Source organism: Mastacembelus armatus, chromosome 12, assembly GCF_900324485.2.
Source record: "Mastacembelus armatus chromosome 12, fMasArm1.2, whole genome shotgun sequence".
NCBI lineage: Eukaryota > Metazoa > Chordata > Actinopteri > Synbranchiformes > Mastacembelidae > Mastacembelus > Mastacembelus armatus.
Window position 1 is genome coordinate 8,325,699 of NC_046644.1, and position 14,920 is coordinate 8,340,618.

At 39.7% G+C, this 14,920-nt stretch overlaps 1 protein-coding gene across 4 annotated transcripts in view; it reads right to left on the reverse strand.

Annotated features, from left to right (window-relative positions):
* Positions 1 to 4,419: 4,419 nt before the first annotated feature.
* Positions 4,420 to 14,920, reverse strand: part of galt (galactose-1-phosphate uridylyltransferase) — a 29,138-nt gene continuing 18,637 nt past the window's right edge. For 2 of the 4 annotated variants that reach the window (XM_026298203.1, XM_026298206.1), the window contains exons 10-11: positions 9,238 to 9,392; positions 6,399 to 7,834 (exon numbers count right to left, since the gene is read on the reverse strand). In XM_026298203.1, the coding sequence (XP_026153988.1) occupies positions 7,751 to 7,834; positions 9,238 to 9,392 (239 nt within the window). In that variant the 3' untranslated portion in view covers positions 6,399 to 7,750. Of the gene's footprint in view, positions 4,570 to 6,398; positions 7,835 to 9,237; positions 9,393 to 14,920 lie in introns of those variants that run through there. The other 2 variants (XM_026298205.2, XM_026298204.1) reach the window with 2 other exon arrangements.

The following is a 14,920-nucleotide window of genomic DNA, read 5'->3' on the forward strand; positions in this document are numbered from 1 at the left end:
TATTATTAGCTAGTATGAAAATGCTACATTTCCCATATTAAGGAGGCCCCCACCCCTTAAACCACCATAACACAGGTTTTGCATTACAACACTGAACAACTAATCTTAGATAACTAGGATGACGTCACCAGAGTTATGTACTCAAACTACCAGACAAGGTTTACTGAGCGACTAATACCTTCAGACTAACGCAGCCAAGATGATATGTGTCTAAATAGCCCAATATCACAAATCACAACTTTACCTCAAGAGGCATGTACCCTTTGAAATGGTTAAGGTAAAACTCCCCAAACAACACCACAACTATACAACCATGCAAGAGGCAAAACCCCAAAACACAATTCACGTCATGTCAAAATGGCCTTAGAAGAGATGCAAAATGAGGCAAGATTGACGCAAAATAGTTTAAAAAAAAAAAACACACACACACAAAAAACATCCTCAAGAAGACACGAATGGATGACAAACCCAGGCCCCTATATCTCCTACATCTGCCTTTTAAATGTCTATGCCCAGGGGCCCACTTTCTCTGAAATGTCCATGTGGAGAGTGAAAAATAAATAAATAAAACACAAGGGAGGGAGGGAGAGGCAAGAGAAAGAAATATCACACTCTGATTTTGTTACTTGTCAGCATTTTGGTTAATAGAGACATCATTTTATATGAATATTGTACAGATTTCTGATATGTCTTGCGCGTCCCTCTTGCTATTTAAAAGTCTTTTACTGCCCTCTGTTGTTCATTTAAACACAGTTGCTCCACAACGAGCAGATTCTGATATAAAGAATCAAGGACTTTCATGTCTTTCACAGTTTAAGTGATAACATTGCCTCTGGTGTGTGTGTGTCTTGTTTTCAAAGTGTTGTTTTTTCTTTGTTACACTAGAGAGTCCCCCCCCCCCATGCTACGAAAACCATCATTCTTTGTTCATTTTCATTACACCAGCCCTGCAAGACTCTGGGACCCAACTGTGAGAGTTTTCAACCTTGTTTGAAGTCTGCTGCTTGTCTGATTTAAAATGGAGCTCCAAGGCAGAGCAAAGTCATGGTTGGACAGAGAAACTTTGACAGAAGAGAATTATGCATACAAGAATGTTTGATATTTAGGTAGATATTTAGGTAAACAGGCAGGAAGTACTTCTTCTCGTTTGAATTTTAGGACTTTTTTTGTAATATCAGTGCTGTGGCGATGTTTTAATCATGTCTAGGTTGAATTTTAAGCATAGTGTAATTTTTTCCTACTAGATAAACTCCTCATGTCAAGAAAAAAAAAATCTGTTTGCATCCATTATACCATGGTTGCAGGAGCCAACTGTGAAAGTTTTCAGCTTCATTTGAACTCTGCTGCTGATCTGTTTTGAAATGAAGCTCCAAGGCACTTCATGGTTGGTCTGAGAATTAAAAAGATTCACAAAAGTTACTCACAAGAAAGTTGTTAAATTATGTTTTCAGTTTCAGTTTCCCTGCTAAATCCCTTCTATCTTCTCATTCGAATAACAACTACAAAGTGAAGTAAAGGTGATCTGCCTATAGATATGTTGTAAGGGCCCAGAGTCTTAAGACATGAGCTTTACTTTGCGTAAAACTGCAGCCCACACTCCAACCAGACCAGAGCTACAAGGAATGGTGGACTACATACTGTTACATACATACATACTGTAACTCCAAATGGATGCTAATATTGCAGTGTTTGCTGAATTTATCAGTTGTTTGCTACACAAAAGTCATAGTGACTTATTAGGGTGATAATATGTCAGCATGGTAGTAAGCTACGTGTTAAAAAGAGCATAGTGCATCTAGTCAGGGTGTACAGAGGTTACTGTGTCAGAGCCTCATAAAAAAGCACTGAGCAGGCTGTAAAACTGAAACAAAGTGCAGAAACGTCTTACAATGTAATGAAATCCAATACAGCCTTACAGTGCATAACATTAAATTGTTTCTGAGGTTGTGTTAAAAAGCCATGATCCTACTATGATATTTTTCTGAAGGTTTCAGCAGGGGAGCGGGAGATGTAAATAAGTATCTTTTAAATTCAAATTAAGTGATGTCCTCAGATCACACCTCCAGCTTCACCTAATCCCTGTATCCCCCGCACTCTCGCCTCCCTCTTTCACTCACTTCCCCCTTTCTCGTCTCAGAAACTATAGCGCACACTGAGGTGACAGATTACTAGGAGAGCGGCTCGCTCACGCCTCCTTCTAATTGGAGTCTACTGAGCTTGACAGCTGTGCCTGCTTCTATCTCACACCGTCTGGTCAGCCAGAAGAGTCGAGAAGAGATTCCAAATTCTAACGAAGTGTTCAAACTGATGTCAGGTTTACGGTTATGAATTACAGCACAGCAGAGGTACAAATATCACTTACAACATTACAGTGTGTGATGATTAAGTTGGTATTTGGTTTCAACATCTACTTTACTTTTCAACATTTACTTTATGAAGGCCTTGACAACCTATTTACTTATCAGCTTCCAACTAGCAATAGAGTCCAAAAGCATGTCCGAACAATATGATACTGATAAAGCATGAACTTGTAGCTGAGCTCTGTGTATTTATTGCATTCTGTGCATTTTCATGCCTTTTTAATGCCTAATTATTTGCAGGAAACAATCCCACTAATCACTCTTTATCATTATTATCACTATATTTTCTTCTGTAGGTCTAATATGTGTCATGAATTGAAAATATTTACAGATGGAAACATGGTTTCAACTCTAAAATGTTAAGTATGATTAGGAGATGCCTGACATTTCATGCTGATATCTGTTATGCTGTCATAGGATTGCCTTCATTTTCCCCAAAGGATAAACCCTTCTGACATTAGTTATTATCTGACTTGCTCTAGTGTCCTCAGCAATTTGCTGTTTTTTCGGAAATCTCAAAACTAATTTCCATGACATTTAGTATCAACGTTAATTTGCACCTGGTAAACGTAATATCTACTGTACATCACTGTGAGCATGTTAGCATGCCAAAGAGCTACTAGCATGATTAGTTGTTCAGTTACAAATATAAAATAACACAAAGACTTTGAAACCCAGTTTCTGTGGTATTTTAAGGGTTAAGGTTATTGTTCGACAAAAATGCACACTAAAGTCTGAACAACCCTGAATAAATAAAATGAACAAATTGACCATATGCTGCCCCCTAATATACAGTGTATTCTAATGGATGACATACAGGTGGCAATATCATCTGCACCCCCCCCCCCCGTCCCCTTGAAGTCTGTTGAATGTTAAAATAATTTGCCCTCTCTAACTTGCTCAAACTGCACAACATATTATTACAATGAGAACACAGAAATATTACTAATCAGATTTCATAAAGAACATTTGGCATCATTATCTGTGTTGGGAGAACAATTTGATACCAGAACAGCCCTGGAAAAGACAAGCAACAAGAATCTGGCAAAGGAGCAGAAATATGCTTCTTCCTCTGCCAGTGAGGATATACACAGGGGTTACACACAAATACAGACACAAACGCACACACATATTTCTTCACTGTGTGGAGACAGAAATATATATCTTGAATGCTCACACAGAGAGACATATATACACACATACACACAGAGTCTCCAAGGAGTGATGAAATAGATGAAAAGAGGATCTACTGTGAGCCTGGAGAACTGGATAAATATTGACCTGAATGAATGAGGTCTGTCACAGTACATAAGGAGGGTTATACACTTACATTCACATACACATTCACCTCCAAGTACATACACTGTCTCACAAACATCCATACCAACAAGGATCTTCTCACTCCATAAACTATACCTACACATCATTCTTCAACAATATATCAAATGTAGAATCAATAATATTTATGGAAAAAACCAAGATTGAAGTGGACTGGAAGCCCCATAAATAATAAAAGTGGTGAGTGTGTAGGCTAATATGTGTCATTGCCCATGTGCCATTGCAAGTGTACCTGTATCTACCTATTTTCTGACAATGTTTAATATCCATCCACCCCACTCAATAAAAAAGAGCAGCTGAAATACTGTGTTTCACAGGTATATCAATAAGAGGATTTGATTAAGGCTGATGAAAATAGATTCTCTCTAATACATCATTTCAATTCCAGACTTGCTTCTGTTTTTGTTCTTCTATGAAAACAACACTGGCCTATCTCTGCCAGCCAACAGTACAATTAGTTAGTAAACCAGAACAGCCCAAAAAAACAATGGATAAAAAGGGTGGCTGACAAAAACGTTACACACTGTGGGTGGAAAAGAAAAAGAAGAAAAAGCGAAATCAAAATAACTGCCAGATTGGAGAAGAAGCAGCAAGTACATACAAAATGAAGTTAAAGATCTACTGCTACTCATTATGTGATGTTGCTCCACCACTTTTGTAAACCTCTATTATTCTCAGAGTTGGTGAAATTCACTTTTAATTTAGATGGAATCAGCTATGATGTGAACTAATGTGCCTCAATCAAATAGAGAGAAAATGAATTCAGATCTTACACATAGTTTATATATGATGAAAGTGACACATATATGTGCTGGAGGTAGGCTGAGGGAGGCAGAAGGGAGTCAAACGTTCCTCTTGATCAGAATTTAACCTTGTGTGAAATAAAAAAGCAAGATTAGGCTAAATGATGCAACACTAAGAAACAAGACAGCAGAGCCACTTTAGTTTCACATTTACCTGTCAAAATGTGGTAAACAAAATCTAGCATTTCCAGAAAAATCGCACTGGCATACAAATCCATGACTTGAGATCATCACAGTTCACAAAGTCTAATGTGTAGTAATGGCTATTGTTCAGTATTTTAGTTCAGTCAGGTTGATAAAACAGTGAAACACAAGCTTATTTAAGTTGCACAGTTGTATTTCCTTTCCACAAGATTATGGTCTGTTTAAATGGGGCTGCCTGGTAATGTATGGTGTTTTTTTGTTGTTCTTTTCTGACAATGGTGCAGTGCATTCAGGGATTTGGTGAAGACAGGTGTGCATCATTAGGTCTTCAAAGCACTAATGACTACACACTGTCAAGTAGGAAAGGAGGGGTTCAACTGTTCTGCAGTAAATACATTTCTTATAAAGATGGTGTGTTTATGCCTGTGTGTGTTCCCATAGGTAAATTCTGATACCACCAATTCTTGAGAAATTTCAAATGATTACACATAAGTATTTTTATGTTTGTTATATATGGCTTGAATGCTTTGTACAAATTTACTCCACCTTCTGCTAACCTCAGCAGATGGTGCATTCCAGTTAAAGCTGCTGAGGCTGAGAAGGTAAAAAAGCTGGCAGCTGGCTTATGTAGTAGTTAGTAGAAAGTATAAGACAGTTTGTTGTGAAGCTGCAGGATTATCTGAATGTTTTTATTTCTTACCTTTGTTTTATTACATTGTGTGCTAATAAAAGTTCACATTGTGGCAAGGATTTCTTCCTACAATCCTACATTCCCCAGGTCCCGTTTCATTTTCTGTCTTTTGATGCCACACAGAGCAATATTAGACCAATTCTTGCTAGTCTTCTATGATAAATAGTAATCTATTTCAAAACCTGTGGCATTTGTTCTTTTCATTTAGTGTGAGAGCATCAATAATTATAATATAAATAATAATAACTTAGTTATATTTCCTACATTTCAGTGAAGTTAAAGCATTTGTTTGACATGCTGATGGCCCAAAACATATTATTTCCACTGACTTGTAGTAGTTAGATATTAATGAACTTCAAACACTTAAAAACAAAAATGATGGGTGGTGTACGCTAACTAATCACACTTGTCATGTATCACCTTAAAAGTAAATCAGCAGATTTTTCCAGAAAAGACTGCAGAGAATTGCTACACAAAGATTTTCTGCTACAGGTTGTTAATTAAAAAAGGAACTGCAACAAGTGGCTTCCATAAGGTATGAAATAAAAAGTGATGCCATGTATATATGATCCTTGCCAGTTCTTATTAGTGATGCATTTGATAAATGATGTTTGGATTCAAATTAGTCAAATAAAAGTAACAATGTGCACAGATTTGTACTTCTACACCTGTGAAGACCCTCAATGAAATTAGTTTTCCTTAACCTAACCTCAACCCTGACTTCAATCTAAGAGTCCAAATGTGTGTTTAGAAGCTTTAGGTTCAATGACAAAATGAAATGGATATTGCATTTTAAAGCCTTGATATGGGCTAAATCAGAGTCAGACTTTCAGCCTAAATCAAGGTTATTTACCTCACTTTTTAAACAACACTACCATCTGCTGTTGCAATAGTGAGAACACATCTCATGTCAAGAGTTGACTGGACATGTTTAGGGACACAGGTTACAATCACCTAATGCACACAACTAAGATGTTACAGCACTTACAGCACATTAAAGGATCTCTTTGCAGTCAGTAGGTAAATTATAATTAGGTAAATTATAACATGATCCAGTAAGTCTTTAAATGTTTCAACTGTTTTAATATGGGCATGTGCCTCTTATAATATTATGATACACTTGAAATAAATGTAAACCTATCTGGTAATATGTTGACCCAGTAGAAGTCTACATAGACTCACTGTCTCTGTCCATGGTGCTGAAACATTCAACTCTTAAGTTTTGTCCATTTGAAACATTCTTCCTTACAGATTGTTGCTTCAGCTCAGCTGGATTCTCATGTCTGGTTTGAATGGTTTCTTTAAAGTGATTCCACAGCATCTGTATTGGGTTAAGGTCTGATCTCATAAAAAACTGATTTTCTTTGCCTGTGGTATATTTACTGTGTCCCGCTGCATCACCCAACCTCTACTGAGCTTCAGATGGAGGACAGCCATCCTGATATCGTCCTGTAAGACACATTGATAAACCTCATATACTTCAGTTTCTCCTTGTCAATAACAGCTGTCCAGGTCCACAGGCACCAACACAGCCACAGATCTCTGTGCTCTCTCCACTGCACTTCACTGCTGGGATGATGTTTTCCTGTTGGTATGCAGTGCCCTTTTCACAACATAGTGCTGCTTGTTCTTCCCACACAATTCAAACATCCACTGTGCAGCTCCAATGGGTCCTTTAAGCCTTTGACTGTAACTCTTGGGTTTCCATTGAGCTTTGAGTGTTTTGGAGTCATCTTACAGAGAGAGTAGCCACAGTACTGAATCATAGACAGTTTAGACTAGTTTCATTTAGCATAATTCTCCCCTTAATGTATTTTTGAGACAATCATTTATTTTCTATATAAGGTTAAACAAAACACTGTCACACTGTTTGAGCCTGAAAACTGACAATCATTTCAAGATTTCCAAATTCAAGAACTTTTGTCTTCGATGTAAAAACATTTAGAAGGACCAAACCCATTAACTCACACATAACTGTTGGAAGAAAGGGCTTTGTCATTGTAAGCTTTCCAACATAACCAAACACTAAGCAAACTTTGTTTAAATTCAACAGAAGGGACAGAAGGGGAAGAAAAAAATAATGTTCTCTCATTATCGCCTTAAAACAGAGGTGGGATTCCATAGCACATTTAGTTTGAAGTCCATTTTGTAGTTACAGTACGGAGCCCAGTACCACAGAAATATATTCAAAATACAAATTCAGTACATTGTGTACGTAGAATATGTTTAAGCCCTGTGTTGGCAAAGGCACTTTCACTTTATGTTGTTTTACAGAACTTCTGAAACAAAAGTGATACATCACCAGTACATTTCCAAAAAGCCATTGGTGGTTAAAATAAAGCTGGTCTCCCGTTTGTACATTTTTATTCTACCATCACATACAGTAGGTTCTTTCACTTTTATTTACCTCCATATTATTTCTCTTTTCCTCCTCCTGTTTCCTGGTTCTCTCTGATTTTATAGTGCTCTTCTGGCAGGTTTCTCAGCTTCTCAGCAGCCTAAAAATACAACACGGCAGCATAGAGCGTTTATCCAGTTTGAAAGACAAAAATGGAGGGAGAGAGAGCAAATCCACTGCAATCCTGGATTTACATTATTACTGGTGTGCTAGAAGAAGATTAGCCTTTGATAGCATCTTTGTAGGAGCAATAACACTAACTTCATATCCCAAATTGAAGTACTTTGCAGTAGAACTGAAAAATAATGACATCACAGCATGTTGCAGAACGTACGGTGTATGAACTGCATCTATGCTGCAAAAACTGGTTTGTTCTTGAAGATAACAAAACAACCGACCATTATGCAATATCACTAAAAGGTTAAATTGCACTATCCTACTATAATTGTATTACTTTAAGTTTAAGAGGGAGGTATTTTGGTATCTTCTGTGTAATTAAAAAATTAAATTAAATTGACTGTGATTACATATGTGATATCCAATTAAGGCTAATTGAAATGAATACTGTATGTTTCTGCGAACACCATGGACTTCTCACTTTTGACCCGGGCTGTGATTAGTAGGTACTGTATAGGAAAAGCTGTACTACAAATAACAGTAAAACAGGCTGGCAAGTGCTTCTGGCTTGGCATAAGGATTATCTATGTGAACTGGTTTGTTGGTGATTGATCAGATGGTGGGAGGAACACTGCACCTCTATGGATAGCATCCAAGAAAAATAAAAAGATACATTGCTGATGAAGCTGCGCAAAACTGCAAGATGAAACTTGCCAAAAAAAACATGAATAAAAGCCTGATGAATGCTGGCAGCTCATTCTTTGGTCAGATAAAGCCACAAAAAATTGTGTTTGTTTGTTTGGTCAGATGGGTTCCAGCGTGTTTGGCATAGATCTGGCCAGGACTGCCACAATGGCCATATGACATTTGTAGATTAGCACTAAGATAGCAGCATGAATTTAAATTTGTGTACTCAAATACTGAATGAAACAAACCCCAGCAGGAAAGGACATTTCCAACATGACAATAATCCCAAATACACTGCAAAATTAAAACAATGACCACTGACTCTAATCCAATACATCACCTTTGGCAAAATATCATCCGAAAACAATCATCGGTGAAGAATGGCCACATATCTTTTGACAGATTTGTGCAAAACTGGTATCATCTATGTCAATAAGATTGGACATACTAAATCTCACCAAAGAGGTGTTTACTATAATTTGTTGCAGCTGGTTCTTAAATATGGAACTTTCATCATAATAAAGTCAGAACTCCTATTTATCAAACTAATTGGCTTCATTTTTCCTGGGTTTTGGCTAAAAACAAGTTATATTGTGATGAATGTACCGGATTTGCTGTTACTAAACATTTAGAGAGAGATATATTGACCAGGGCTGTTCTCAGTTTTGTTGTATAAGGTGTGTATGTTATATTATTTACCTGTTCAGGGGTGAGGTCTCTCTGCTCCTGGGCAAGCATTTCATAGCCCACCATAAACTTCTTGACTGTAGCTGAACGCAGCAGAGGAGGGTAGTAGTGTGCGTGTAGCTGCCAGTGAGAGTTATTTTCTTTTAAATGGGGACCAGTAGGGGCACCTGAATGGAGACAGACTGCTTTTAGTCACTCTGGTATACAATATACAAAAAGAGAGAAAGTCACTTACACTTTTTCATACTGACTGACAAAGACAGGAAATATTTAAAAAAGTTATGTTTTGGTATGTAGCAACTTTATCTCACCTAGTCTTACTATTAGATAATTGGTCCTTCTCTAATCAGCAAGTTTAAAGATATTTCAAATATGTACTTAATCTGTAAAGTATATATATATATATATATATATATATATATATATATATATACACACACATACACATACATATACAGTGGGTACGGAAAGTATTCAGACCCCATCAAATTTTTCACTCTTTGTGTCATTGCAGCCATTTGCCAAAATCAAAAAAGTTCATTTTATTTCTCATTAATGTACACTCAGCACCCCATCTTGACAGAAAAAAACAGAAATGTAGAAATTTTTGCAAATTTATTAAAAAAGAAAAACTGAAATATCACATGGTCATAAGTATTCAGACCCTGTGCTCAGTATTGAGTAGAAGCACCCTTTTGAGCTAGTACAGCCATGAGTCTTCTTGGGAAAGATGCAACAAGTTTTTCACACCTGGATTTGGGGATCCTCTGCCATTCTTCCTTGCAGATCCTCTCCAGTTCTGTCAGGTTGGATGGTGAACGTTGGTGGACAGCCATTTTCAGGTCTCTCCAGAGATGCTCAATTGGGTTTAGGTCAGGGCTCTGGCTGGGCCAGTCAAGAACGGTCACAGAGTTGTTCCGGAGCCACTGCTTTGTTATTTTAGCTGTGTGCTTAGGGTCATTGTCCTGTTGAAAGGTGAACCTTCGGCTCAGTCTGAGGTCCTGAGCACTCTGGAAGAGGTTTTCTTCCAGGATATCTCTGTACTTGGCCGCATTCATCTTTCCTTCAATTGCAACCAGTCGTCCTGTCCCTTCAGCTGAAAAACGTCCCCACAACATGATGCTCCCATCACCATGTTTCACTGTAGGGATTGTATTGGGCAGGTGATGAGCAGTGCCTGGTTTTCTCCACACATATCGCTTAGAATTAACAGCCAAAAAGTTCAATCTTGGTCTCATCAGACCAGAGAATCTTATTTCTCATAGTCTTGGAGTCCTTCATGTGTTTTTTGGCAAACTCTATGCGGGCTTTCATGTGTCTTGCACTGAGGAGAGGCTTCCGTCGGGCCCCTCTGCCATAAAGCCCCGACTGGTGGAGGGCTGCAATGATAGTTGACTTTGTGGAACTTTCTCCCATCTCCCTACTGCATCTCTGGAGCTCAGCCACAGTGATCTTTGGGTTCTTCTTAACCTCTCTCACCAAGGCTCTTCTCCCACGATTGTTCAGTTTGGCTAGACGGCCAGGTCTAGGAAGAGTTCTTGTCGTCCCAAACCTTTTCCATTTGAGGATTATGGAGGCCACTGTGCTCTTAGGAACGTTGAGTGCTGCAGAAATTCTTTTGTAACCTTGGCCAGATCTGTGCCTTGCCACAATTCTGTCTCTGAGCTCCTTGGGCAGTTCCTTCGACCTCATGATTCTCATTTGCTCTGACATGCACTGTGAGCTGTAAGGTCTTCTATAGACAGGTGTGTGCCTTTCCTAATCAAGTCCAATCAGTTTAATTAAACACAGCTGGACTCCAATGAAGGAGCAGAACCATCTCAAGGAGGATCAGAAGAAATGGACAGCATGTGAGTTAAATATGAGTGTCACTGCAAAGGGTCTGAATACTTATGACCATGTGATATTTCAGTTTTTCTTTTTTAATAAATTTGCAAAAATTTCTACATTTCTGTTTTTTTCTGTCAAGATGGGGTGCTGAGTGTACATTAATGAGAAATAAAATGAACTTTTTTGATTTTGGCAAATGGCTGCAATGACACAAAGAGTGAAAAATTTAAAGGGGTCTGAATACTTTCCGTACCCACTGTACATACACCATAGTGGTATACATCTACCGTAGTGGTAGATGTAGCGATCCCAGTAAGCATCGCAACGGCAGATATCCGAGAGAGGGTCTCAAACATGAAGAACTGGACAGCACCGGGGCCTGACATGATCCACACCCACTGGCTAAAGAAGCTAACTGCCCTCCATGAGCGCCTGGCAGCTCAAATGAACCAGCTGCTAATGGATGGGACCCACCCAGAGTGGCTAACTGAAGGCAGGACAGTCCTGATCCTGAAGGACCCCCAAAAGGGAGCAGTCCCATCCAACTACCGTCCGATAACCTGCCTCTGCACAACATGGAAGCTCCTGTCGGGCATCATAGCGGCTAAGATGAGTAGGCACATGGCTCAATACATGAGCGGGGCCCAGAAAGGAATGGGTAAGGACACCAGGGGAGCAAAACACCAACTACTGTTGGATAAAGCGGTTGCTCGAGACTGTAAGACCAGGCAGACCAACCTGTGCACTGCCTGGATTGACTACAAGAAAGCCTACGACTCAATGCCTCACACATGGATCCTGGAATGCCTGGAACTGTACAACATCAATAGGACCCTAAGAACCTTCATAAGGAACTCGATGGGACTGTGGAAAACAACCCTAGTACCCAACCTCAAGCCGATAGCACAAGTCTCCATCAAGTGTGGCATCTACCAAGGAGATGCTCTGTCCCCGCTGCTGTTCTGCATAGGCCTGAACCCCCTCAGCCAGATCATCACTAAGACTGGCTTCGGATACCGACTGCGAAATGGGGCAACCATCAGCCACCTCCTGTATATGAATGACATCAAGCTGTATGCCAGGACTGAGCGAGACATTGACTCACTGATCCACACCACCAGGATATACAGCAACGACATTGGAATGTCATTCGGACTGGACAAGTGTGGTCGAATGATAACAAAGAGAGGGAAGGTTGTCAGGACTGAAGGAGTTGAACTCCCAGAAGGCAGCATAGCGGATGTTGAGGGGAGCTACAAGTACCTTGGAATCCCACAGGCAAATGGGAACCAGGAAGAAGCCGCAAGGAAAGCAGACACAGCCAAATACCTACAGAGAGTAAGGCAAGTCCTAAGAAGTCAGCTAAATAGGAAGAACAAGGTCCAAGCCATCAACACCTACGCCCTGCCGGTCATCAGATACCCCGCTGGCATAATAAGCTGGCCAAAAGAGGACATAGAAGCCACTGATGTCAAGACAAGGAAGCTCTTCACAATGCATGGAGGACTTCACCCCAAATCCAGCATCCTGAGACTGTACGCTAAGAGGAAGGAAGGAGGCCGGGGACTGGTGAGCGTCAGAGCCACCATCCAAGATGAAACGGCCAAGATCCATGAGTACATCAGGAAGATGGCCCCAAGCGATGGAATACTTAGTGATTATCTCAGGCAACAGAAGCCCGATGCAGAACCATCATGGCAGGACAAACCCCTGCACGGCATGTACCACCGACAGATACAAGAAGTGGCTGATATCGAAAAGTCCTACCGGTGGCTGGAAAAAGCTGGACTGAAAGACAGCACAGAGGCACTGATCGTAGCAGCACAAGAGCAGGCCCTGAGCACAAGATCGATAGAAGCCGGGGTCTACCACACCAGGCAGGACCCCAGGTGCAGGCTGTGCAAAGATGCCCCTGAGACAATCCAGCACATAACAGCAGGTTGTAAGATGCTAGCAGGCAGAGCGTACATGGAACGCCATAACCAAGTGGCCGGCATAGTGTACAGGAACATCTGTGCCGAGTATGGGCTGGAGGTCCCAAGGTCAAAATGGGACACGCCTCCAAAGGTGAGGGAGAATGACCGAGCAAAGATCCTGTGGGACTTCCAGATACAGACCGACAAACAGGTGATGGCTAACCAACCGGACATAGTAGTGGTGGACAAACAACAGAAGAAAGCCGTAGTGGTAGATGTAGCGATCCCAAGTGATAGCCACATCAGAAAGAAGGAACACGAGAAGCTGGAGAAATACCAAGGGCTTAAAGAAGAGCTAGAAAAGATGTGGAAGGTGAAGGCAACAGAGGTCCCCGTGGTAATCGGCACCCTCGGGGCTGTGACCCCCAAACTGGGAGAGTGGCTCCAACAGATCCCAGGAACAACATTAGATATTTCAGTCCAGAAGAGTGCAGTGCTAGGAACAGCTAAGATACTGCGAAGAACCCTCAAACTCCCAGGCCTCTGGTAGAGGACCCGAGATTGAGGAAGACACATACCACCCATAGGGGTGAGACGAGAAAATTTTATATATATATATATATATATATATATATTTATATAATTGCAAAAGTGGGGCTCAGGTGAGCATGTACACAAATTGATCAAGAAGAATTAAAGCCAGTGTTAACTAATGGGACAATAGAACAATAATCTTACAAGTTTAGTTATAAATAATATTTTATTACAACATTTTTTTTGTTTCATACTTTCAGTAGTGGTTTTATACCACAGTGGCTGGTGTTCACCAATTTCTATTAATTGGACACTATAACAAGACACTGCTGATGCAGGTGGTGTAAAGGTGAAGAGAAGGAAACTGTAGGTGGCAGGCACATTTGGAAGTAACAAAGGTCAGCTGAGTTGGGTTGTGAACTGGTGACTGTGAAGGTCATAGTATATAATTAACATCATATATTCATCAAACCATCAAGAGACCCCATGTGCTCTGAATCCATTATCTGAATTCACACTATTTGTTCTTTAAATCAGCGGCTCCCTTTTATTTTACCGATTTTTTTTTTAACTTCCCAAAAACTGGCAAATAACATGAAAAATAGCTACTTTCTAAACTGTCTCAAAAGACCAAAGAAACATTTTCAATGATTTACAGTGACATATTTTTAAGTGTATTTAACTTTAAATATCTCCTGTGTTGCTTTTTTTGATCTTAGTGGAAGGTAATGAGGTAGTGTTTCTTAAAAAAAAAAACACAGATGAAATAAAAAATAGGTCCCAGGAGGCAATGTATTCTTAATGAGCACTCTTATTTTAGAGGTGGTTTTCTGACAGGTGCTGATAGCGACAACAGCAGGGCAAATGAAACTAAGAGAAATGGGGGAAAAAAAGAAAAGATTGAAGGGTTTAGATATGGAAAGAAGAGAAACAGATGCTCTTATTAGCACACAATTACTTTGTTCGCTCTGCTGCATATATGTCTTCATGTAAGTGTCTGTATAATTTTAGAATTAACACAAAGTTACAGATATTGCTAGACAGGGAACCACTTATCAAATACTTTGGCAGTTACTAGTGAAACATTCAGACAGAAATCATAATACAATTACATTTTTCTGCAACAATGTTTCCTCCTGCATAAATAAGCTGGTAGCTTTATCTAATCAATGATTTCCAATACCATCCAACTACTTTTTCTTAGTCACACTGCCACTAGTAAGCCAAGCTCTGAATAAATGGCTGCTTCTTAATGAGCTCAAACAAAGTACAGACACAGATGGGGGGAATAACAACTCATTATGTGAGCAGGATCTGTGTGTGTCTATGCAGATAAGAATGCATGCTCCAAAATGAGATGGTCAGTGTGTGCAGTAAGTTTGTGTGGGTATGTGCACTAACACGCTGCATGTTAA